This window comes from Coffea arabica, chromosome 1e (assembly GCF_036785885.1).
Source record: "Coffea arabica cultivar ET-39 chromosome 1e, Coffea Arabica ET-39 HiFi, whole genome shotgun sequence".
NCBI lineage: Eukaryota > Viridiplantae > Streptophyta > Magnoliopsida > Gentianales > Rubiaceae > Coffea > Coffea arabica.
The window spans coordinates 54,428,887-54,454,701 of record NC_092311.1 but is presented as its reverse complement, the minus strand read 5'-3'; the positions used below and the strand labels follow the sequence as shown (position 1 = coordinate 54,454,701).

Genomic DNA, 25,815 nt, shown 5'->3' with positions numbered 1-25,815 from the left:
CTTATTTTTTGCAATATAGCCTTTTCAACTCAAATTGTTTATTTAGGCTATAAGAAAAAACAAGGGCGGAAAAAGGGAAAAATGTACAAAGACAAACAACCAAGAAGAAAAGGAATTCCGCTTATTTTGTGCAATACGAGGGTGCTCGTATTAGTGTTTTAATTATGGACATTGTGCTGTTAAAAAAAAAAAAAAAAGTATGGACATTATGTTAAGAGTCCGTACAACACTGATTGACAATGCACTTTCAAAACAAACAAATTCTTGGCCGTTTTCAAAAGATGGCAATCGTTTGGGCCGTCCATTTCTGACGCAAATCCCACTTTATCCCAATGCCCACACTTTTCCCATCATTTGGATTTCAAATATGGGCAGACGTCGACATGACAGATATAATATAGACACTACATCAGATAATGCTAGGGATTAGGTTTCTTCTGGGATTAGGTTTATAAAAGCCGAATTTCTAGACTTCAGTTTAGAAAAGGTCAAGAGATAATGCTAGGGACAATTTGGATCACTTCCGTAGTTGTCAGTGACATTGACACGATAAACATAAACGATAAATATAGACATTAAATAGGATACACAGACAAAGTCCATAACTTCTGATGCAACACTAATACGATCGCTTAACCTATATCTAAATACAGACTTACAGCTCTCTTGATGAGTAATATGATTGAATTCGTTAAACGTTAATAAGAAAAAACTAATACAATTGAATTCGGGGCCTTGGCAATTGATAACGGCAACTTGTGGTGATTCAATAATTGACCTTATATAGCTAGTTAAATGAGGAACTTGGAAAACATCTATCACCACTAGTGTCTGCATTCACAATTGAATTTTGACTAGTCCTCAGGTCCATCATTGTCTCTTTTGGGTTATTTGCATCAAAAGCAAATAATGTCAAGTTGAAAGATTGATGACGGGCAAAAAACATTTGGCATTTGAATGATATACTAAAAAGGATTTTCTGATAAAATGAAAAGAAAACCTAAAAGCAACGTGCGCCGCAAACCGGCATATTAACATAGCGAAACAATTATGTTTGGATAGTAAATTATTTGAAATAATTTTATGAAAAAATACTGTAACACTTTTTAATTGTGATATTTGTGAGATAAAAGAGTGATTGAAAAATGTGTTAATAATGCAATCAAATTAGTGTGTTTAAATAAAGTACAAATAATGTGTAATCCAAACACACAACTCATTGCGGCACTTATCCGAATTATTTAACACTAAATGATAAGCTCTGTCACCGTACGTACGACGACTTTCATTGCCAACGATTGAAGTGATCTCTCATTCAATCTTCTGGGTGACAAGCCAAGTGGTGATATACCCATAATATTCCTGCTGAATAGTGGTTCTTTATGAATCCCCCTTAGATTGCTTTCGGACCGTTCTTCGATTAACTCCTGTGTCTGTTTAAATTAGGTGGATGTTTGTGTAATTTATTTATCGGTTTCAATAAAAAACAAACAAACCATTCAATTGGTGAGAGTGTTCGCCGGGGGGAGGGGGGGTTTAGGGCATCCTATCCTACATCGAAAGATCGTGAGGTCTTTACTCTGAGTTTAAGGTCCACAGAAACCCTGTTCAATTACCAATTGGCTGAATAATAGTTCTTTGTGAATCCCCCTTAGATTGCTTTCGAGCGGTTTTTCGATTAACTTCTGCGTCTGTTTAAATTAGGTGGGTGTGTGTGGGTTATTTATCGGTTTCGATAAAAAAAGATATACCCATAATATTCATTATTCCACTTGCCCACCGTACAAGATTAATGCTACATGATAGAGAAACAAAAACTTCCAAATTTTGTAAAACAAAGAATAAACTATCAACATTAGATATTCATCTTTCAGCTAGTATACATACTAATCAGTTGCTAAGCTATTTAAGCTAGTAACCCCAGCTGCTGCAAATTGTGGGCGCATCTTCCTGCACGCATTTAACATCTAGTTGGAGCCACACAGTAAAAACAAGGATAAAAGAGGTGGCAATTATGCGAGAAGGGGAAAAAAAGCAACTTTAAGTGGCCAAATTAGAAAAGAAAGCACCCTCTTGGAGCAGAATGTCAAGGAACTCGTACATAGGGCTTACTTCAGAATATGGTAAGAAGAAAAACAGGGGAGATCTATCATGGTACTACTGCGTGAACTTGGAACTCTCTGATGTTAACCAAAGTAATGATGTGCATTTCAAAAAACACTTGCTTTATTCTTTCAAGTGGTTTCACAGGATAATGACTAGTAGATAAAATTATGAAAATTAGACTGTTCTACACATAACACCTAACAGAATTGAATTCAACCATATTTGCACTGGGAAAACAAAAAGCCTACCTATCTTGACATAATACTAACCACTGAAAGACTCATGTTAGCATATGCCACCTTAGGAAGAGCAAAAAAGGAATCTCAGTTACCAACCGTGGGTGGCTAACTGAAGCAAATGGACCCATGGAGGAAGGCTGGCACTAGTGAATTGAATTTTGATCATATGCCACATGTATTTACAAATAGGAGCTGCAGTGGAAAATAGAAAAACAGTTTCAGAGTGAAATCTAATGTTATGTTCATGAACTTTGAGGTGTTTTTTCAACCTTGTATACCATTTCAAAAGAGCAGTTGGCCAATCAGCCCATCAGTCTGAGGCAGATACAAACTATAGAATTCACCCTCGTGCAATGCATATTACATGCTTCAAATTTATCAAGTAGGCTACAGAATAACAAAGATGAACTCCCTGCAAGATTGGCACAGTGTAAACTTAAAAAGAAGAACAAAAGAAGGCTTAGAAAAAGTCTTTTTTTTTAAGGCATGCATAAAGAATAATCATACCTGATATTGTGATTATCATGTCTTCCTCCATGGAGCTTCAACCAGATACATTCACCAGGACCAGTTCAGTCCCTTCAGTGAAGATGTTCTATCACCAAGCTCAAAAATTTCTCTAATCTCCTAATCCATACTCTCCTAAAGATGAGAAATTAGTATAAAATATTGACAGGTGCAGGTTCTCAACTCCATGAATACAACTTGGAGACGTAACCATAACAAAATTTAACTCATATCGAGTTGCTCTGAGATGTGGTCTAAAACTCCTTGGCAGGAATTATTTCTTTATCCTTCTGATAACCATTATTCAGTACTTTTATGCAACCAGTTATCCTCGCCTTGGGCATTTAACATGTGTTTTCACTTCCTCTGGAGTTCCAGAACCCCCGGTCAAAGGGGCCACTGCCGCATGTAAAGGTCCATGAAATGTTGCAATTCCAACTATCATTGTACGGATGCACAAGGGTCACCAAAAAGATGGAACTCATTATTCAACTGATAATAGCAAATTGTCTCCAACCAAAAGATCCGCTTCGGTTTCGTTCTTCCTTGATTTGGGAATGGGGGAGACGAAAAAAGGAAAAGGCAAAACTGCCTTCCAGTGATTACCTTTACTTTAACTCTAAACGCAATTCAGCGGTTGATTGCCTCCATTGCAACCCGAACAAGGCGTAGTAATCCATCGACATCTTGGAAGTTGAAATCCAGGGCAGTTTTAACAGAAGATATACCCTCTTTATGTCGGGGCCCATCCAATTTAGGATTAGCAGCAGCAAAAGCATTTCTAGATTTCCTAGAGGCTTCCATGGCATTATTAACATCCTGTGCCTAAAATTGAGAATATTCTTAAGACATCAGCAAAAGAAAGGAATACCATAGACCTACTTAACAGAACTTCCAGTTTTGGATTGGAATAATGGTGATAAAAAATGGCTGGGAAATGATAGGTAACCATAACTATGCAGATTAGTTGAGCAGGAAAACATGATTTAGTTCTTAATGGATAGGCCATAAATACTTAAGTTCAAATTGTTTTACAGTAAAGCCTTGTCATCATACTTAACATGATTTAGTTCTCGACGGACAGGCCTAAAACACTTGAGTTCAAATTGTTTTACAGTAAAGCCTTGTCATCATATTTAACAACTTTAGATATCCAAATAGGGTGTTTCAGCAACTAATTGACCCAATTTTCCCCAGTGACCACTGAGCAGCAAACCAGAAGTGAATGAGTGTCCCATAAATACTTTTGCACAACATGAAAATGAAAAGGAGTTCACCCTACACTGAATGCTACACAAGGCAAACTATTTGGGATGCTCCTGGGAAAGACAAGTGTTTCTGGCACCCACATCTGCCAGAGTAGGATATGTTTTTTAAGTGAGGTAAGGTGTCATTTTCTTATGTTCCAAAATACCAATAATTTTTTCCCACCAAAATCTGTTAGCCTTCATATTCTGAAGCAATTGTTTCTGTTTAATGTGTTGACATCAGTCTTTCATGTTTCAAGTTACTAATAATTCTTTTCAGTACAATCAACAGAAACCCAATCTAAGGGCTTTAAAGCATCCTTCTTCGGAATTTAACAAGAACCAATCTAAAATCAAGGTAACTTACTGAATGTACTCACATAGTTAATTAGCCGCATGAAGCTAGAACGGTTCCGTGCTGTGAAAACATGATTTCCAGCAACTTGGGGAGAACCAACACCTTTGGCTTGCACAGCCTTGTTGACATTCACTGGGTTGTTCAAATTGTCAATATCAGAGGCAGAAGAGGAAGGAGACTCACCTAATAATGGACAGAAAATGTGTCATAAGAGGTCAAGTCAAGACAGGAAGACGGAGATCCCATGAATGTCTAAAATTATAGCATGAGAATACATGGAGTTGATTTTCCAGCCTTATAACTTACATCTCCATGGATTTCCCAAGCTCTTCCAATATCTTTTTGTACATGGCGAGAATAATATGGTAACATTTCTATAGCTTACAATTACGGAACTCTAAAATGAAGGCCCTCAAGGAAAAACCCTAGAGCAGACAGAGCAGCATCCAAATTCACAAAGTTATCATGGTACCTGTAGGAAGAATTTGTAGAGCTGCCTGCAACTCATTCCGATCTCTGCTTGCACTGTTATGTGAAGTATAAATTACTCGCATATATGCAACCTCCATGCATTTATAGGCCAAAGCAGCAGCAGCCATGTCTTTAGATTTCTCATATTCATGGGCGCAAAACCTACTTACGCATAAGTGCTTCAGTGATCTAATTCAATCTATTGCCAGAAACCAAGAAATGCACAGATGCAGCAACAGATGAAAGCCATAGTAATGAGAGAGGACGAGCAGACTAATCTGACATTTTGCTCGTCATAAAAAAATCATCACAAACTTCATTCCCAGTTTCATGGCAAAATCGTTATGCAGAAAGAGTATCTGTAAGCAGGATCACTCCTTGCCCAAAGTTTTTACTTCTGCTTCCAACTAACGAGTAATTTATAATAGTAGACTAACATGCTCTAAACATAAAACTGTTCGGCACTTATCGTGCCAAAATTTTTTTTTTCCTACAAATCTATTATGAAGATGATGCCCTTAGCCTCTCAAGACAAAATAAAGTTGACCAACAATCCTCAAATAAAGACATTTTCAACTAAAGAACCTCATAAAATATAATAATGGAAGAACTTTATGCCTGAACTAATAGCTAGTAAATGCATCTTAAACTTTTTGCCTTTCATATTTAAAGAAAGAAGGAGAATACTTCAAAATGTCAAATATTTGTTGTTCTAGTCACCACAAATGACCTCAACATTCAGCCAAGGCTTGTAAACATGATACTGGTATAATCCAAGAACATTATTTTAATGCTTCCTATGGTAAATGGGCTCATATGGCTGTGCACCTTTTCCCAGCTGAATAATTGATCAAGTTACTCAAGCCAATTGGGGGGAAAAAAAAAAAGGCTACCAAAGGAAACACTTTGGCTGGCATAAGCATAGGAAAGCTAAATAATGCTCCCACTCAAGGTAAGTCTGGCTTGTTTTGTGGAAATACGAAGAGAAGCCTTAAGGTCTTGAGTCCCCACTTTAACCTTAAAATTCAGTAACATGTCTCCATTAGAAAATCTTCACACTTGGACAAAATTTTTAGGTTAACACCCCCCTCCCCCAAAAAAAAAAAATCTAAAACTGCAAGCAAATGAAAATATGAGCAAAACGACTCCCAATAGGAAGAAGACAAAATGATGATTTTGAATTCAACATACTCGCAAAGCTTTGCTGTGCTGCTATACATCTGCATGGACTGAATCATCTCGTTGTGCTTTGTGTTCTCACTGTTGCTGGATTCTAACAAAGAGGCTCCATGGAGAAATTTAAGAGCAGCTTGGAAATAAAGTCCTGTACTTTCAGTTGAACCAGAGTTCTGCAACAGAGAGACATGGTGTTACATTAGGACATGACTAGTGAGGAGCAAGTATCACGAGTAACAGAAACAGTAAACCTTAAGACGATCAGCCAAGTGTTTGAGGTCCTTTGCCTCTTTAACAGCATTGGTAACAGCTTGACTTGAGGAATCCCTTCTAACAGGACTTGAGGTATCAAGGTCCCGGCTGTTGTATGTAGGAGGAGTGGGATGTCTTAGATTGACAGGGTGGCTTCCATTCTGCTTTTCAGCATTTTTACTCTGTTTTAATGCCCTATGTATAACATCTAGTTCTTTATTTTCACCAACTTCTTTCTGAGATTCAGCAATTGGCTTGGGACGCGCCAGTGTGTCAACTTGACCTCTCATAGAAGGTGGTAATGAGTGTGACTTCCCCCTACTGGACACCTCAACCCCTGCTTTATCAGAAATCAACTTCCTTGATGATCTATCATTGTCATTGTCCTGAGCCACAGTCTGCTTCAAATCTTGGCTCCCAACAACATCTGGTCTAACAATTGAACCATTGCGACTACCAGCCTTTTGTGGATTGTCAATTCTACTAGTGTCTCTCACTGTCTTTCCATCAGAATCTTTCTTAGAAACAACATGACTTTCAGTTCTATCAGAACTAATGCTAGATTTTTCTTGAGATCTGTTTCTTCCAGCCTTCAATTTTTCCTCATATGAAGACTCATTACCATTTTCAAATTCAGATATTGAACTCCGAATCTTTTCTTTAGACCTTGATGAGGATCCTTTCCCAGACTTCTTGGAATGAGGAACATTACTAGCATACTGATCATAATTCCGTTTTCCTTCATCTTGGATTACTTCTGAAGTCTTTGTCCGGGAAGCATAACTTCTTTGACCTTGTGCATTAACTTTGCTCTCAGAAGCATAATGTGCAACAAAACCAGTCGAAGATACAACCTCTGCCTTATCCACAAGGCTTGCTACATCATCTAAATCCCTGCCCTGAAGATCATTCACAGTGGACTCTAGGGACCTATGATGGATGACACTGGGAGTATCATCCTTCACTTTCAATGACTGTTCACTCAATCCAACATCTTCTCCATCTAAAGATCTTCTTGGACTAGCTTTGGCAAAGAAGCCAGCATCCTGAAGATCCTCCTTTCCTGCAACAGTCCTTACTTGTGGCAGTTTATCAGAATTAGAAATCCTCAAAGGAGATGAAGACACTGATTCTACAGGTGAGCCTTTCATTTCCTGGTGATTGGTTCTACTTATATGTGATCCAGAAACCTTTGAAGAGCTTGAAGTAGCTGCCACAGAAGGCTGTCCAGAACCTAAATCTCTTCTGAAAGAATCTGCAGCATCAATGCTCCTTTGTGATGGAGCGCTATCCAGATCTTGCTCCATTTTTTGGTCCGTCAACCCTCTGGCCTTTCTTTCTGATGTAACATCTTTGTTCCCACGGGAGTCCTTCCCCTCAGACTTCGATACCCGCGCTTTCTTTTCTTTCCTGCGATCATTTTCTCCTGTGTCTTCTGAAAAACCCTTGCTTCCTTGGGAATGATGTTGCGAACTAGGTAGAGGCAAACAGTCGACTTCTGCATTTAGATGTACGTTCCCTTTCTTCTTCTTCATGAAATTATCATGACCAGACTTGTCCATTTTCAGTGATTGGACTTCTGATTTTTCAGAAGACCACTTCCTCTTTGGATCACCTTTAGAATCCCTAGAATAGTTGCTGTATTTGTAGGGATCATTCAATGATGCACTACTTGAGCTTTGACCTGCTTTTGAAGAGGTTACACCATGATCAGAAGTGCAATTTTCATCTCTATTACGTACATCTTCCGTCTTGATCTTCTTAGAAGCTCTCAGGCCATCAATATCACTCTCTCTTGGGTTCTTCAGCTTTGATTTAGTTCCATCACCTGTGAACATATTACATTCTGGCTGTTATTTCTAAAACAAAATGATAAATTTAAAACAAAAAGAGTTTTGTCCACTTGATTATACCTTCGCCAGAGTTACTATCAAGTAGAATTTTCTTCTCCTTTTCTTTAACATGTCTCCCAACAACTGACCGACCCACCTGGCCCATGCACTGAGATCCAAATTCATCAAATAAAGGGGAGATGTCCACTTCATTCAAGTTTCTACTATTAGAACAAGCCAGAAGGTTCTTCTTCAGATTTGAAGATTGTATAGGGCCATCCTGGCTATTTGCACTTGTTACCTCTTTTGATCCACACTTCTTCCCACCAGTGGCCATGGCTTGTAATCCAGAAAAATGACAATCTTCATTTGATCTCCGCATATCAACAGGAGATACTCCCAACACGGTCCTACCAGGATGAGCATGCTGATTAAGTTGACTACTAGAAGCAGCAGCAAAAGGAGCTACCGAAGCCTGGACTTGGTAAAGGGCCCTTGAAGCATTGGTCGTTTCCTCCTCACTGATACTACAATGGTTCATATGAGGCCTACAAACAAGTAGCAAAATCTAAAAGTTTAAATTGTTTAGTTAATCACCGGCACAACTATGTGCCTCACGAAAACACACAGGGAGAGGGGGAGAGAGAAATTTAGTTTATTTGTGCTTTCAGGCACCTCCTGTCAATTGGCTTCAAGGGGTAATCACAATTGGGAATTTGATCCCCTTAGAGGCTTACAGTTGAATTCGAAAATGTGTTACAAGATGACACGATCAGGGAAATATATTTTTCACCAACAAAAGGTTAAAACGCAAAAGTCTAAACTTAACGGTTCTTCTGGATAAAAACTAACCCAGAGATATTGTCAAGAATTATAAATGAGAAAAGCCAGGGAGTGGCAGAACTTACAGCCAGTCAAGCATGCTACACAGCCATTTCTCAGGAAGACTCTCGGGATTTGTACCAAGTGGAAGAAGCCTCCAAGTTTGACACTTATCACAACAGACCCAATCTTCTTTAACTAGAGGGGCCACCATTGTGGTAGCTGCATCATGATTCAGCCCTTTACCAGCGGGAAGGGGCCTATATGAAGATGACTTTGGATGATTTCCTGTTACAGATGTGCCCTCAACTTTTTTACAATTAGGTCTCTCGTTAACAATATTAGATTCAGACATGCTTCTCTTTTCAACCAACACAGAGTCTTTGACCATCTGTACTGAGGGCACTTCCTCAGAAGCAATTTCTTCATCTTCCTGTCCAAGTTCTAGGTCCCCAAAGAAGTCCTTGTACTTATCTGTTGCTTTTCCATATCCCTTTCTTAAACCCTCTGAATCATTTTTTGATAAATGGATGTCTGAGTTAGAAGGCTTCTTACTTTTAGGCACCATAGAAGAATTAGAAGTCAAGCCATCCTCCACAGGGTCTGTGCCTTGAGTGCATTGGCTTTGGTTTCCTTTTGATTTCTTTTTGCCTCCAGATGAGGACTGGAGCTCCCCAGTATTTGACTTTAAATCATACTCATTATGAGATGCAACTTTCTGATCAACATTGTGATTTGAAGAATCATCAACTTTCGGATATTTTCTTTCGCCAGAGACATTTGACTCAATCTTGATCGAAAACTCCGCCTTATCTTCCTTGTGATTAACTTCTTTCTTTTGGTGAACTGATTTTTCATCAGTATAAGTTGGTTTGCTACTTTCTCTTACCTTCTCAGATAAGCTTAGCTTTCTATTAGACTTCTCGACCCTACAGTTCTGTGCCACAGGCCCCAAAAGTTCCTCTTCTCCCACATTAGATTGGTTATCATTTTTAACCGAACTCTTCGGTACAGTGGTAGAAACAGTGACTGACTTTACAACTTCTTTTGCATCTGCGACACAAGCATTGGACAAAAGTGGGAGTTTCAGAGCATTCAAAACAAGATCTTCGTATGATGAATGGTCAACATCTGTTTCCTTCTTTAATGTAATACCTACACCATCAAGAGTATCCTTACAATTATTAGTTGATAGATCTACCGAAACACCAGATTTCTCAACCAACTTTGGCTTCTTTTCTCCATAAACTTTCCCATTGGTCATCGCAAGATCAGACCCACTCCTCGCCAACCTAGAACCCCCCAAGTTTGCCTTTTGTATAATTTTCGGTTTACTCTCTCCACAAGGCCAACCTTTTTCAGTCAATCGATTGACGTCATTAGAAATTGGGGACAGGAGTAGCCCTCCAAATAATCCGACTGATGTCATAATCTGTAACAGTAAATATACAAAGAAAGGGACAGAATATGGATTATCACGTGAATGGAAAAATGGAAAGTCAGAATAGGGTGATGATGCAGTATAAATTTAACCTGAAGAATACTGGTAGGTGATTCATCTGGGATGTCCCGAAGATCATGACACAACAACCCTTCACTATCCATTGGGCTGTCCTCCAAAGATGATGAAGGAGAGACATCAAGACCAAGCCCACTGTAAATCTCAGCATTTTTGCGAGTCGACAAATTATCTATACCAACTTTGATACGAAACTTCAGAGCTTTCCCATCAGAAAAATTTGTGGACTTCTCAAGTTCAACTTTCGAAGTCAAGTCATCAACAATATTAGATAGCATGCTCACATCCTGAATTGCTTCATCAGTTCCAGATGGGGCTCTAGGCTCAGGCCTACTTGAAGATGTTGTTCCAGGCCTTGCTGAAAAAGAAGCAGTTGGTGCAGAAAATGAATTTTGTCGAGCATCCTACAAATAATCCAATTAAACTCCTCAATTTAATGATCACTTTTAGCTACAGAATAGCTCTAGCATAGTGCTATCAAAAAAACTACCTCAAGTTGCATATTGTTTGGGAATATTTGCTTGTTATGGTTATAGACTTCTGGAGGAGTCTGTGCATGAGACCACGAAGGAGAACGCTGATAGGTAGGTAAAAATGAACCATACCCGCCAAATTTTGCACCTGTTAAAAAAATTAAATCTCTGATCAACCTCATAATGTTAATCCTTATAGTTCTATAGCTCTTTGTGCAACTTACCCAAATTCTCCGCTGACACACCCCCTTCAAAATCCTTTTGAAAATGTCCCAAAACATCTTGGACTTTTTCATCCTGAATGGTGACAGGTAAAATAGCTTACAAGCATTGAAAAACAAGAGCAGAAGAAATAATAATCCATTTCAATACTATTACACACAAAATGATTCTGCCTACTGCAGTACCTTAATTTTTCTAAGAATTTTTGGTTGTGCATTTAATTGTTTACCCACTGAAATCCAATCCCATATTGCCAAACAATCATCCCAAGTGAGGTACATATAAAACGAATCAACAATTGCAGCTATAACAAAAAAACTAATTGAAATGCCGATGGTGAGTTTCTCTTTCGCTCCAATACATGATGATCGATCCAGAAAATTCACAGAACAACATCAACTGCCCGCCTTGATAAGAATTCAAACTGATCATTCCATTTTAATAGGCCTAAAACCAAGTGAACAGCAAAATGGCCATAATACCTATTTTCAGCACTTTGCCGGAAATTACGCAATCAAGCACCGAATCCAAAACCAAAGGAAAAGCATTACTCCCCTCAGACAACTCAAAATTAGCAAAAGGCTAAAAAAAAGTTAGCTTCAAAAGTCAAAGGCACAACCTGCAAAGCTAACAAGTCCAGTAAAATCGCACAAAGCGTAATATTGGACAATAACGAGTACTGCTATCAGTACAAGCTAAAACTTCAAAGATCAATACAACTTGTCTTCAAGTAAATCATTGAGATGGAGAAAGCAAAAATGAACTTACGAGGTAAGACAGCGCAATTTCAGGGTCAATTGACGAATCAAGCGAGGCCTCTCCTTCTTCAAGCTCGGTCTCTTCCATATTTCCTCTTCCAAACCCTAATCCTATCTCCTTCCTCCCATTCTCACCGCGAACAGAAATCATCAACAATAATTTTGAAGAAAAAATGAATTATATCACAGCTCAAAAATAACTACTACTGACGTTTCCATCTCTACTCTCGCTGCACCAACAACGAAATCTCCAAAACTTATCAATTTAATAAAATAAAAAATAACTGATCGAGGATTCGATCGAAACCTCGATATAACCAACCATACTAACTTTATTTTCAATACAGTACAATTACTATTATATAACAAATTTAAAAAAATTCGGATAATATTTCCTAGAGCTAAGTTTCGAGATCCTGGGTGAAAAATGTTTAGCTTGTTATTTCGCAGCTCGGATCGTTCTCTTGAGCAATCTTCGAAGCTCAAATCGATGAGCTAAGAAATAAACATTAAAATAATAATAACAATAATAATAGTAAGAGATAGAAAGGTGGGAGGAACAGAGGAGAGAGAAGGAGTGGTTTGTTTTGGTGTGGAGCAGCCGCGTTTGTTTTTCCTCATTTGATTTTCTATTTTTAGAAAATTAGAAAATATACGGGAAAGTTCAATAATACTAATTGGATACTAACCGATCTAAGCCAACAAAGAGGCCCAAAGACTAAAAGGGCGTGAGAATACGAAATCGATCTTTTTATTACTCCTCTATTAGCTTTTACCTATTTTGTATTTTTGGAAGCTCTTTTCTCTCTCACGATCCAACTTTTTAACAGCAGTAGATTTTCTGTGAACGCAACGGCTTTCTCCCAGAGGAAAACAAACCATCACAAACTAAGAGACGCACGGATGAGCGTAATTACACGCGACGTCTCCTTACTATTCCCATGGATTAGTAGGTCCATTTGAAAGGTGAGTTTTTTGGGTATTTGCAGTAAATTTTGTTGTTGCAGGTTAATGTAGAAGTTGTAAAAAAAGTCTATTTGAGGATTGGAGATAAAGTTTCTTTTTTTTCCCTTTTCTTGTTCTTTCTTTTTTGTTTTTTTCCTCTCTTCTTCGTATCACTACTATTCTTCCTCCTCCCTATCCACCAGCGCCTACCACCATTACCACTTCCTCCCTCCATTTTTTTCTCTATCCCTTCCTCTCTCCTTCTTTTATCTCTCCCTCCTCTTTCCTTTCCCTGCCCCTTCTTTCTGGTCGCACGACTAGTGCAACCAATCACACTTCTAGTTGCATGACCAGCTGTACAACCACATTTGCTCGCGTGGCCAGAAGGAAGCAGAAGGGACCAATTGTGCTTCTGGTAGCATGACTAGCTAAGTCACCATATCTAGTCGCGTGATCAAATAACCAAAATATCAAGAATGGATTAACCCTTTGTTTCTGAGCTTCCATTGAATGCGTAATTCAAGAAAACACAGTGAGTAGCGTGAGTGGAATAAAAGTGAGAAGGTGATGGATCCAAAGCATAGCATTTTGGTCCAGTTAGTGTTATTGTGTCAGATTCCTTTCTTTTCTTTTTTATTTTTAGCTAACCAGTGAATAATCTGAAAAAATAGAGAAGAAGAAAGAGAAAAGCTTGCATACGGAGAAGAAAATTGCAGAGGCAATGGAGAAGAAAATTGCAGAGGCAACGGAGAAGAAATTTTGGATAAGAGATGAAGAAGAAGAGAGAGGAAATCTGATGAAGAAGAAGAATAGAAGGTGCTGCGTGTGATGGAGAGAAAGAGAGGGTAGGCCCGTCATAAATATTGTCTGAGGAAATCAGTTGAGGGTTTTGTCCAAAACCTCCCAATTTGCTCGGGAATGAAGGAAGTCCGATTTTTTAGAAATGATTCCAAAGATTGCATTCCAATAGGTTTAAGTCAAGCAACAAATAAAGGGTTTATTCCATTCTGTAATTCCCAAACCCTTTAACCAAGCAGCCCCTGATAACAACTTGGGCTATACCATTAGATCATGGTGCTAAACCTGACATCTTGAAAGCATAGGCAATTAGAACAGCCATGTTATATGCAATCCAGCAAAAAAAAGGCAGTAATTGTAATATGCTCGTATTGCAAGATAGTAATAGATGGGATTAACAAAGCAGAAGTAGATGAGTCTCTTTTGGCCGTGGTAGTTAGCGACATTTTGAAATTAGCAAACTCTTTTTGGAATTGCTCCTTCTATTTTGTCAAGAGGGAGAACAGTGACGCTAGTCACTCGCTGGCAAATTTTGCCATTAAACTTGTTCAAGAGTTGAAGTGGGAAGCTAGGTTTCCATGTGGTTGAAAACAAAGTCACGAGCTTCTTGTAGGGCAAATCCAACAGTTGTAAATCTTTTTGTAAAAATTCTATTTACAGATATATATGAAAAAAATGCCATTTGACTAAAAAAAAAAAAACCCTTCCTCCACCTCTCAAGTCTTTACCATTGGTAGAGCAGATGGAGGGATGATGCTAATGATAAAATGCTCAAAATAGCGTGTAGGAACAATTACTTTCTTGTCGGACTATTTGCATGTTAAGTCAATCGATCGACGTGATATATATTTTTCATTGGTGTTAAATTTATCTTTCCTTTAAAATAAAAAGCAAAATGTTGCGAGTAAACTATGTAGTTAATCACCTCTATTTTTTCCAATTGACAAATTTTTTTTTTTTGAAGAATTCAGTCGACAACTTTAAATACAAGAAACTTCAAAAGTTATAACAGTCTCTACTACTACGATTCTCTACATTGGCAAAACTCGATTTCAATGTCAATTACAACGCATCATTAATGAATAATTAAGCGAATGATTATTCACACCATGCTAGCACAGCCTCTTTTTGCGTGCTCATCTTTAAGCTCGATACCTTTTGACCGTTTTCATGATTTATTCCACAATTTTATTTGTTTTCATATAATATTTTATTTTTTATGATATGATATATATGAAATAAAAATATGATTGAAAATATAAAAAACTAGTTAGAAAATACATTTGTAATGCAAATAAATTTTTTTTATTTGTTGTAAATAAAATTTTTCTTTTTTTTTTTGTAAATAAAATTTGTATCTAAACAAGCCTACATATGTTTACTTTTTAGGGTGGATATATCTAAAATTTAGAGATAAGACTATGAATAGATTTAGAGATCTATTTATATTAGAATACTATTAATTGGTCTATATTATACCTGGCAATTGGGCGGGTTGGGCGGGTTTTGGGCGGATTAATATTGGGTCTTCGCTTAATTGGGTTATACCCAACCCGCCCAATTTTAGATTGGGTTGATTTTGGATTGGGTCATATTGGGTTATCTCAAACCCATGACCCAACTATGACCCAACAAATTAATTCATACATTTTAATACATACACTTTTTCACATACATTTTAACACACAAAAAAGATTTTTTTCACATATATAAACACATTTTCACATATATAAATGTATTTTCACACACACAAACACACACTCACTTCTTAAGTTCCTTGGAAACACATCATAAATAGAATAATATTTTATATTGCTTGTATTGTGAATTTTAGATAATAAATTATACATTTATATAGATTAGCTAAAAAAATTGTTTACTTTGTACTTTTTTAATACTACTAATTGAAGTTCGATGGAATTAGTTCCCCCCCTCTCTTTCTTCTATAATCAACAAAGTTTTCAAAACTTAACTTCTCTAATTCTTTTCATTCTTCAAACATGTTATATCAGAATTCTGTTAAGCAAAGAATCACTTGGTAGATTAGCACTTGCATTTGAATTAGCCACCACCATGAATTCCAAGCAGCGTCAACGAAACAAAGAAGATTTTAATTCATGGCCATATTTTAAAAGAAAACGAAACATTTTTGTATTCATAGTAGGATCCAAACTTTTTACCTTTTTCAATTACCTTTTTACCTCACATACACCAAATTGTTACAATATATATATATATATATATATATATATATATATATATATATATATATATATATATATATATATATATATATATATATATTACAAAAACTCCTAAAAATAGCAATCCAAACAAGGTCTTATTTTTCTTTAATATCCAAATTGGAAATAAAATGTGTATGTGCTTTCATTATGCCCATCCAGCCACACAAAAAGTCAATCCTAGAAGTTCAAGATTAATTATTAAAAACTCGAAGAGTTGAGTTAAAACTCAAATCCAAATATTTTTACTCGAATAGAACTCAAATAATACATAATTCAGGTTTGACTTGATGTGATAACAACCTTACTTTTGTGGAATTTTAGCCACGGGCCTGTACTACTTTGTTGATTATAAAAATTGAGCAAGTTTAACTATTGTTATAAAAGTAAAATAAGCATGAGTTTTTATTTTAAATTTCTTTTTTATTTTAAATAAAAATTTAAAAACATGATTGAAAAAAAAAAATATATATATATATATATGAGAATTTTGAATACAAATTAATTAATGAATTATTAACACATGTCCAAATGTAAATAGTTGGGCATATGTGTATTAAATCTTATATTTATTATTTTGAATTACTTTTAAACAAGTTGGGTATTGGGTACCCAAATAAAAAACCCAACCCGCCCAATGAATAAGTTGGGTTGTTCTTATCCAACCCAATAAAACCCATAACCCAATTGACCCAACCCATCCCTTAAAATTAATGGGCGGATTGGGCGGGTTGTTGGGTTTTGGGCTTTTTTGCCAGCTCTAGTCTATATTATCAATGGTTTATGGACATCTATACTATTAGTAATAGTTTTTAGCTTCTGTAGCTCATTTGAATTGCAGATTTTTGAATTTTTTATAGAAAAATTTACTATTATGATATAATGTACCATATGGGATAAAAATACTTAAAAAATATATCAAGAGAATATTTCAAAAAATGCTACACGAAAAGCTACAATCGAAATGGGACGATTTCTTTTCCATAAAAGTGTAGCAATTGTATCATTATTAAAATTTTTTGTGGGTAGACGTAGAGTTATGTGATGCATATGTTTGTCTTGGTCAACGTATTTTGGTCTAGCGTATGAAAGAAAAATTGACGAGTCAACCAGTCAATTATACTTCGCTCAAAAAAATAAAAAAAAAATCAGTCAGTTATACTTATCCACATTGATTCAGCGGGCTCTTGCCGCGGGCTCTTGCCAGCTCTGCATTTAATAATTTATACACTTTAAGTATATGAAGACAGGTTAGAAAATTAATATCCTCTCTGTTATCCCCGTTCAAATTTCTATTACCTAAGACAGAAGTACGAAACCTTAAAATACGTCCAAGTATTGACACTTCGTAGCTTCTCGCGTAGCGTAACACCTGGACTTTTTGAGCACGGTGGTTTTAGCGGTTGCATTCAACTGTCACTCCCTCTCTGGTTTTGTGCAAGTATAGAGAATTTTAATCGACCACATTCACCACATTATTATAAGCATCTCCTGATCCTCGTGGGATTGGACCGGATGGTCTCGGGATAGCCATTTTTTAGATCCTGTGAGGTCGCGTGTTCGAGTCATCTCTCTTACTATCTTGCGTATTTTTGGAGAGCGGGATGCACAAGTGCAGGGAGATAAATAAAAATAAGCATCTCTTGGATCTTGCACATCTTAATTTGATGAACAATTTTTCACTTTAAGCTACAAAATATTTGCAACGAAACAGATATACTTTTATGCTATGTGTACAAAAAAGGATTTTACCTTTGTTAAATTTATATCCCAACTAAGACCAATCCATTAGAAGAAAAGTAGAGAAGAGAACGAGTGACAGAAACTTTAACCCTATTTGGAGTTGCGATATTTTTGTTAAAGAAGTGCCTTTGAAAGATAAAAGTATTTTTAACATGTTTGATCAACATAATAGTTTCTTGACATGTTTGATCAACATGGTTTCTTTTCTTGAACTTAGGAACAGAGCTTTCAGGCCGTGATAACTCCGAGCCCCCGCAACAACTCAACATTTGCAATGAGAATCGAAGCATATTTCCCCTCCCCTCCCCCCCCCCCCCCCAGCCCAGCACAAAAAGACCAAAGCAACAGAACACAACTAAAACCAAGGACCTAGTACATTACACATGTTCAGTTGGGCTTATACCTTGGAACGTGCTTTAATTCAGATGCTTACTGCACTGCTCGTATATTTTTGGGGATTATGAGAAGCTTCCAAGAAGTAGCATTCATTTACGAGTAAACAAGATAGCAGAGAATATCCCCACGTAAAGATGAAGAATATGCTCAGTGCGTCAGCATCCAATGAGTCCAAAATTTAAGGTTGATTTGGAGATGCGTATTTTCTTTCGTGAATTCCTATAACAGTACAAGGATAGAGACTTAACATACACTTGCTCTTGTAAAACAGAACGTGAAGATCAATACATGGTTTCCAAACAAAATATTCCGTTGATACTGCTACAACCATGAACGACTAAATACCTACACCTGCAGAAGAAATTAATAGACATAGAAGGCCTACAGGATACATATACACATGCTACATACGAATCTCCGTCAAGTCCCATTCAACGTCAATCCTACACGCACACTCTGCAAAGCAGTCATCTTGATGCTCCTTCAAACTGATCTCGCAACAATTCATACTTCTTGAGTTCAGCAATTGAAAGCGAAGGAGACAGCTCTCCTAAAACCTTTAAGATTGAACACCACGTCTTAGACTCCAAGAATATATCTCTTAAAATAGTAAAGAATCCTACAATTAATTATTATCTGAAATGCATAGAAATTGTAGAGATGCTGTAATTGCAAACCAAAAACTACTTGATAAAGCCCGACTCCAGTTAGCTGTAACTGATGCTTTATGCCGCATGAGCTAAAGTTCATTTAACTCTCTTCTTTTTCAAGCGATTGTGTAGAAGGGGGCTCAAATTTCCTTGTACAACCTACAAAATGGATCTTAAGAGTTCATACCTTGATGAAATCAACATATTGGACAACAACTGAGTCTGTCCGATCATTCAAGCTAGATGAATCTGCGCCAGCAACTAACACCTACAGTCGTCAAATAGCATCAATAACCATTCTTTCTAAGCAATAAATCAGAAGAATGAGACAGCACTTTGCAATTCTTTGAGGAGTGGAAAGTGGGAGGAGAAGGGAGATGTTCAGTAGATGCAATGTTCTGGTCATCATTTAGGAATAATGCTACTTGAAGGATCATTATAAGATGCCCTACTCGACCAACCTTTTGTTTTGCCGCATGAAACCAAGCATCAGCACACAAGGCATACATATCAGCACCAGTAAAGTTCGGAGGGCATCTTTTGGCTATAGATTGAAGTGATACATCTTCATGCAACTTGAATTTTCGCGTGAGCGCTTTAAGTACCCTGATAAAATAAAGTAAAAAAGAATCTCAGTAGTCAAGCTCCAATAGAAATAACAATGACAAGCACATGGTATTAAAAAAAGAGAGTAATAACCTCTCCCTGTATGATGTTTCAGAATTAACACCAACATAAAGGAGCTTATCAAACCGTCCAGGCCTCAGAAGTGCTGGGTCGATTAGATCTGGTCTATTGCTTGCTCCAATGATAAACAACTCCTAATTACGAGGATAAAACAAAGAACAAAAAGAAAAGAAAGACAGAGCATCAGGAATTTGAGATAGATGGAGAAAAGGTCCCAAAAAGAGCCAACAGTACCCTAAATGGTGTAGCTAACCTGAGAAGAGTCATTTAGGCCATCAATCTCCGCAAGCATCTAAAGACAGTGGAGATTTGGCATATTCAGAAAGCATGTTGGACTAAGCAGTACAACAGGCAAATTTACAGTTCAACATTTTTTACCTGAGAAACAACTCGGTCCATAACGCCTCCAGAATCTCCTGAAGCACCTCTAGCTGGAGCAAGAGAATCAAGTTCGTCAAAGAAAATAACACATGGACGAGCTGATCTAGCCTGCAAAGGCAAAAAGCAATTTAAACAGTCTCCAAACAGAAAGAGAACCTTCCCTCTCTCAGATTCCCACAATCTAATAAAAACTCATTACCTTCTCAAAAATGTCTCTGACATTCTTCTCCGACTCTCCTATGTACATGTTAATTAATTCAGGCCCTTTCACGCTGAGAAAATTCAACGAGCATTCTGTTGCAACAGCTTTTGCCAGCAAAGTCTGATAATTGTAATAAAGTAAAGACATTGTTCTGGTACTCGATTGTTGTTCTGGAAGATGACAAATCAAGGACTTACTTTTCCTGTCCCTGGAGGACCATAAAGAAGAACCCCTGATCGTTTGCGCAACCCAGAGGAAAACAAGTCCTTATGCAGTAGAGGCAGCTGCAAGATGAGATTCAGAAGATCAATGACATATAATAGTTCCTAAGCTTAGAGAATGAACGCACTGAACTTTTTAAATTAATAAAATAAACAGTAGAAAAAGAGTTTTAACAAAGCAATTCTAAAGCTCTTCAATTATCTTCATATTCTGAAGTACCAAGTTTTTCTCCATTGTTAAATTGTTTGATTTTATACATATGCATATGCTTGGCGAAAGAAAAAATCAAATGCAGATATATCTGTTTCAGTCAACAAAGAATTGTCTTGTCTATTAATTATGCAATGCTGCGACACCATAGAACATCGCATAGCGAGTTTATTTTTTATTTTTTTAATAAAATGTCAACAAATTCCTCAATGTTCTTCTTAATAGAAGAAGCAAAATGCCAAAGAGCCGTACCTGAACAGTATCCAGAATTGATTTCTTAACATCCTCGAGCCCACCAACATCTTCCCATTTGACATCAGGAACCTAAAGAAAGATGCAGACTCGTTAATATAACCATATTTCTACAGGGAAAAGGAGTCTTGCCTGCTTCTTGTTATATCATCTTTTCAAGTATTTAAAAAAGAACATCTGTTTAAAGAGAACTCTGTCAAAGTCTGCATATGTTGTCCAATAAAATGTTGCTAGTAAAATTCAATACAAGTACCATACAGAAGCAAAGTCAAAGCATTATTAGAGTCAATAGCTTTAGTATTACCTTAGGTGTACCAAGGGCTGATGCATTTCTTTTCTTGGATTGTTCCAGTGCTTTCAACAAGTCTTCTTTGCCCATATCCCTCGTTGCTTCACTGGTTGACTTGCAGTCCTCAACTTGCTCAGACTCAAAAGAGTTCTTCTGAGCTTTTTCAGGTGGGTGAGAATAGACTAAATTGACAGCCGCATCAGCAATTAAAGCTTGCAGATCCCTGGGCATAAAACCTGATGTCTGTCCGACTATCTCTTGCACAAGATCCTCCAAAGAATTCTGTAAAAATCTGATCCATCAACAGTCATGACAAACAAAATGTACACAACAACTTGCTCCAACATCCCCGCAGTTTTGTTTCTTTTATTTTTCATTTGGTTTTCCTTATCTGTGGAGACCTAACACTTCCACAGACGCAATGTCATAAAGGGTGTGGCGGGGGGGATAATTTTCACTTACATTTGGTAGCAATTCAGCAACACGTTGAAGGGAACCAGACAGCATTTGAATCCTTTGTTCCTCTGTCAAAGGTCCCATACTGATTTCATGACTAAAACAACGCCTAATAGTTGGTGGCAGCCCTTCAGTCCTGTCAGCAGTAGCAACTAACAACAAGCGGTGTCTGTAAATCTGTTCAGAATCTGTCTGTAGATGCATGAACAACCAGGGAGTAAAAAGAATTATTATCATTTCACTACATCCCAACGCATGTAAAAAAGGTTCAATCCTGATATAGGGTTCCAGACCAATACCATTCTGGAAATGCACATTGTAGGAGTACAGTTCTCACTCACTTAAGAATTACTTATGTCTAGATTCCTTGTTTTTTATTCTCATATCTTCTGGAAAATGTAAATGTACTATTTAAGTTACATATGAAACCCTCACCCGGACTGTTGTTGATAGTAAACTAGGCAATGTACAAGATTTCCAGAAATTTTTGGAGCCGTATGTAGAGCATCAGGAAGAGATTGGATCAATTTGAACTCTTTCACCTTTTAATAAATAAGATGCTGGATTATGCCCAAGTTTCTTGTCATAAAAGAGCCACCGGAAGCAAGGTTTAAGGATAAGGATGCCACAAAGAAGACCATTCTTTGCATAGTTACCACCTCCCAGGTGACATCATTTAGTATAGGAAACTCCTTTTGTGCCCATAATCAAAATATACGGTGCTTTCTCCCAGCCATATGCATAAAGGCTCCTCAAATGGCCTGTTTGGGGTGTAAGGCAGTTTGTGAACAGCATTTCAAGGGAACAAGGGCAGCAATTTATTGGTAGGAGAAGGAGATAACTAAGTTTTACTGGTTCACTGCCCATAATCGACCAACTACATTTTAAAGGCAAGAGTTTTTTGAGTTTAATAGAAAAAAACATAAATAACAGTAACAGACAAAAATACACCATCTTACACTATGACAATCTAATCTCCCTCCAGAGTGATCATCTTCATCCTCAATAACTGGTTCAGTAAATTTTTTAATTACAGCTGCAATTTCTGAGTTGACACCAAGTTGCTCATGTGGTGATGCCTCATGAGCCAGATCTTGGAAAATATCAAAGTGTCGAAGTAGAACAACGATAGGCGAGTATCTGTGAGAATATTTCCAAGCATGAAGAAGCAAAACTGTCAAATCATACTGATGAGCCAGATAATACACCCCAAAGAATTAACACAACCCTTTACCAGGCCAAACACGCTTTCCAGGAATTACTGGGGGTCTTGTGGCCCTCTTTACACACAAACTTACAAAATCCTGACCACCAAAGTACCTGTTAGCTGTACTGAAGGCTTGAGCCAGAGCAGCAGATGTCTTTCTTTCAGAAGATGCCACTAAATTATGACAACTATACTCTACCACATGCAAGCCCAATTGATGAGCAACGTATTTGACTACGGTCCTTTTACCACAACCTGCAGGAATATTATGATCAGCAGTTGAAAGAAGAAATAAGGGCCTCCTAGTTCCTACTAAAAAAAACTTTGTTTCACATAAGTCCTTTATATCCAAAGAGGCCCATAAAATCCAGGGATAACATAGAAAAAAGGAATTACTTCCCAGAGTTTTTTCAGGTATTCAAAATGCATGTACAAGTTTAAAAGATAACAACAAACCACGTAAACCATGCAGCAATACTGCTACTCTAAATTTTGATGAAAGTGCTGAAGGGCACAAAGGTGGTGTAAGTATTGAGGCCAACATCTTCACTACATTTTGCTGTACAGGAATAGAAACGTTTAGTCCACGAATCAACATAGCTGGGAGAACTGCAGAAGCAACATTTCCTCCCAGCACAAGGGCAGTTTGAGTCCTGTTCACCCTAAGAACAGGCGCCTCTGATGGTTCCATAGCCACAACCTGCACCCGAAAAGCATAGGTACGGTGTACTCAAAGACTAAACAACCATGCAAAAGAAGGAAAATAAAATGTTAACCTTGAAGTATATCATGTCGTTAGTTCCCTTTTTCTTCTGTCGGCTGCAACAAATGCACAGTGCTGATCTGCAATTCCAATTAATTGAGATGCTGAAGAGGTCACCCGTGGAAAGAAATCTATCCGCAGTAAAGTAGTTGTTTAACTCCACATCAATCAATTCTTGGCGACATTCATCTTCCACATATCGACTTCTTTTAAGAGATTCAAGGGTATTACACTCTGGTATTCTCACAAAAGCAGCTCTTAGGTGTGAGGCATACTGTGGAGAATGTGTGGAAGGTTTGATTGCCAGGCTAATAGCAGAGGTATTATTGGCTTTACAATTTCCTTCACCATCCAGTTGGCATTCAAACAGAGATGATATAGTTTCTTTTCCTTGGTGAACAATACATTTCAAGCACGAGACGTGTAAATAAAGGTTAAATAACAGAATTGGCGACAAATAGGCAACATCTGGATCTAATTGTATACAACGATTTTGAGGATAATCGCATGATGGAAAGAGCAGCATTGTTTGAGGAGAGTGAGATTTGAGCACTTGATTGTCGGGTAAGTTCTCGTCAAGGAAAGGAGCATCTAAAGCCACAATCTGAGCAATCCTGTGAAAGTTGTTATCAGCATTCTGTACACGCACCTGCACATCAGCGAAAAGGGGATACTTCTATTCCTGTAATTGAAGAGTATACAGAAGTATATAAAGAATGTCTTTTTTTTTCGGGGGAGGGACAAGATATTAATCTTCACTCGAGAATAAATAGTATGAAAAGTAGTCGAAGATTTGCAAAGAACTAACGAGAAACGAGAATAGTAAAATTTAGTACTATGGATACATAAATTAGTGCAAATGAAATTTACAGTAGTAGCAAAATAAAATACGATAACAAGAAATATATTAAAAACAAAAAAAAAAAAAGCTGTTGTTGTTGTGAAATACTACCAGCGAGCCAGAAGTAATGGATAATTTTTTGAGCGTGGACGTTGAAAGGCCAAGCAAGGCAGAGCGATCGAGCGAGGCTAATTTAGTTGTAGCTTGCGAATTGTCCGTGGGATTGTCAGATATTCGTAGAATTCCTGCCTTTAGCTGCAGATTGGGCTGCGAGTCCTGGGGGTCTCGAGTTCCAATTTTACCATCATCCCTTTCTTGGATTCTGGAACAGCTGAGTACGGAGTCGACGAGAGCTCTGGTGGAAGAAAGTACCAAAGGTTTCCTCCTCCTCTCCACCGTCATGGTCCCCCGGACTACTCGAATCCCTAGAGCCGACTAGTAATAATAAATATCACTAATATATTTTGCTAGTCACCCAGTTTTTACTCTCCCGACGCTTGCCTTGAGAGGAAGACGATAACACTAGTGCAGTGCAATTGAGCAAGCCAAGAAACCGTAACCACCACAGTTGGACTTTGGAGGGGTGAGTATTTTTTTTTAATATAATCTTTAATCCGGTGGGGTTTGGATTGCAGTTTTTTACTAAAAAATTTATATTGCATTTTTCAATCTAAATGTCGCGGATTGAATTTTTAATTATTGTAAATTCATGCTACTATTATTAGTAGTACTATAATTTTCTTTATCTTTATTGTTAAACCAAAAAAAAAAAAAAAAAGTTATTGTCATCCGGCACAAAGTTACCCAGAAAAAAAAAAAAAGATCCTTTAGGAAGGTTATTCTTCCTTTCTACTAACCAAACTAACTAATTTTATTGCATGATGATGTCTTGAATGTAGATTTCTGTTCCTCATCAAGTTGAGATGGTTGGTGTAGCCTGTGGGATGGCTATTAGACTAATCCAAAAGAATTTTAAGGACCAATGGCAATGAAAGAGATGTGTAAATTCACACGCCATTTTCAGCTTCTTACACCCACTAGAGGTACCTCGGCTGTGCAACGCACAGCCAGGGCCCTCTAGAACATTAGTTAAATACATAGTAACAAATGTTTTAGTACATAATGAATAGAAATATAGGAAAAAAGTTAAGTATAAAAACAATTAAAATTTGCTGTGAAAATAAATTTCATATAAAAAGTTAACCCCAATTTATTGTGATTTGGAAAAAGAATTTTTAACCAATATTATGTGTACGTAACGATACCAAAAAAGAAAAGAAAGCAAATCCATTGTGAGTGCATTATCGGTTTAATAGCAGCATAGTTTTAGTTGTAATTAAATAAAGAGTAGTCATAATGTTTCTAACATTTTAATAATTAGAAAAAATATAGAGAGCCACAAAACCTGTCACTATCTTCAACATCAATAAAAAAAAAATACAAACTTGCATATTTTTCTTTCTTTTTTGAGAGAAAGAGTGAGTTAATCTATCCATTTAAATCATGTCTAATAGCATTACAAATAGATGAAAACATTATCTAACCAAA

General features: G+C 37.1%; 2 protein-coding genes across 11 annotated transcripts; both read right to left on the bottom strand.

Moving 5' to 3' along the window:
• Nucleotides 1-1,730: 1,730 nt before the first annotated feature.
• LOC113717651 (cysteine-tryptophan domain-containing zinc finger protein 3) lies at nt 1,731-12,608 on the bottom strand. 8 transcript variants are annotated; one of them, XM_027242429.2, is made up of 15 exons: nt 11,993-12,605; nt 11,227-11,299; nt 11,020-11,150; nt 10,544-10,933; nt 9,097-10,442; nt 8,270-8,736; nt 6,356-8,184; nt 6,120-6,277; nt 4,930-5,090; nt 4,480-4,640; nt 3,459-3,677; nt 2,853-3,290; nt 2,624-2,757; nt 2,442-2,537; nt 1,731-1,950 (listed from the first exon to the last, which is right to left on the bottom strand). In XM_027242429.2, the coding sequence occupies exons 1-11, from the start codon at nt 12,131-12,133 to the stop codon at nt 3,483-3,485; spliced, it is 5,052 nt and encodes a 1,683-aa protein (XP_027098230.1). In that variant the 5' UTR covers nt 12,134-12,605; the 3' UTR covers nt 1,731-1,950; nt 2,442-2,537; nt 2,624-2,757; nt 2,853-3,290; nt 3,459-3,482. The 8 variants fall into 8 exon arrangements, with proteins under 8 accessions (XP_027098230.1, XP_027098251.1, XP_027098238.1 ...); XM_027242450.2 differs by having other exon boundaries at nt 2,615-2,757; nt 2,853-3,677; XM_027242437.2 differs by having other exon boundaries at nt 2,355-2,537; nt 2,853-3,677.
• A 5,735-nt stretch (nt 12,609-18,343) lies between these two features.
• Nucleotides 18,344-24,887, bottom strand: LOC113717634 (peroxisomal ATPase PEX6). Of its 3 annotated transcripts, none has more exons than XM_027242406.2 (16): nt 24,379-24,881; nt 23,440-24,075; nt 23,120-23,363; nt 22,777-22,918; nt 22,416-22,596; nt 21,463-21,648; nt 21,016-21,282; nt 20,712-20,783; nt 20,225-20,311; nt 20,025-20,147; nt 19,823-19,933; nt 19,698-19,736; nt 19,457-19,578; nt 19,219-19,363; nt 18,945-19,025; nt 18,344-18,664 (listed from the first exon to the last, which is right to left on the bottom strand). In XM_027242406.2, exons 1-16 carry the CDS (start codon nt 24,667-24,669, stop codon nt 18,575-18,577), a joined length of 2,817 nt encoding a protein of 938 aa, XP_027098207.1. In that variant the 5' UTR covers nt 24,670-24,881; the 3' UTR covers nt 18,344-18,574. The 3 variants fall into 3 exon arrangements, 2 of the variants coding, with proteins under 2 accessions (XP_027098207.1, XP_027098215.1); XM_027242414.2 differs by having other exon boundaries at nt 23,440-24,108; nt 24,379-24,880; XR_003454452.2 differs by lacking the exons at nt 18,344-18,664; nt 18,945-19,025 and having other exon boundaries at nt 19,296-19,363; nt 19,823-19,875; nt 24,379-24,887.
• Between the last annotated feature and the right edge of the window lie 928 nt (nt 24,888-25,815).

What these genes read in the sequence shown, in the direction of transcription:
- LOC113717651 (XM_072065187.1), bottom strand. Translation starts at nt 12,133, where the DNA reads ATGATTTCTGTTCGCGGTGAGAATGGGAGGAAGGAGATAGGATTAGGG. An exon ending in CACCTACCAGTATTCTTCAG is followed by an intron (nt 10,443 to 10,543) that starts GTTAAATTTATA and finishes TTACTGTTACAG; the next exon opens with ATTATGACATCAGTCGGATT. An exon ending in AGCACAGCAAAGCTTTGCGA is followed by an intron (nt 5,091 to 6,119) that starts GTATGTTGAATT and finishes ATGCGTAAGTAG; the next exon opens with GTTTTGCGCCCATGAATATG.
- LOC113717634 (XM_027242406.2), bottom strand. Translation starts at nt 24,669, where the DNA reads ATGACGGTGGAGAGGAGGAGGAAACCTTTGGTACTTTCTTCCACCAGA. An exon ending in GGAGATTAGATTGTCATAGT is followed by an intron (nt 21,649 to 22,415) that starts GTAAGATGGTGT and finishes ATGCATCTACAG; the next exon opens with ACAGATTCTGAACAGATTTA. An exon ending in AATATGTTGATTTCATCAAG is followed by an intron (nt 18,665 to 18,944) that starts GTATGAACTCTT and finishes TCAATCTTAAAG; the next exon opens with GTTTTAGGAGAGCTGTCTCC.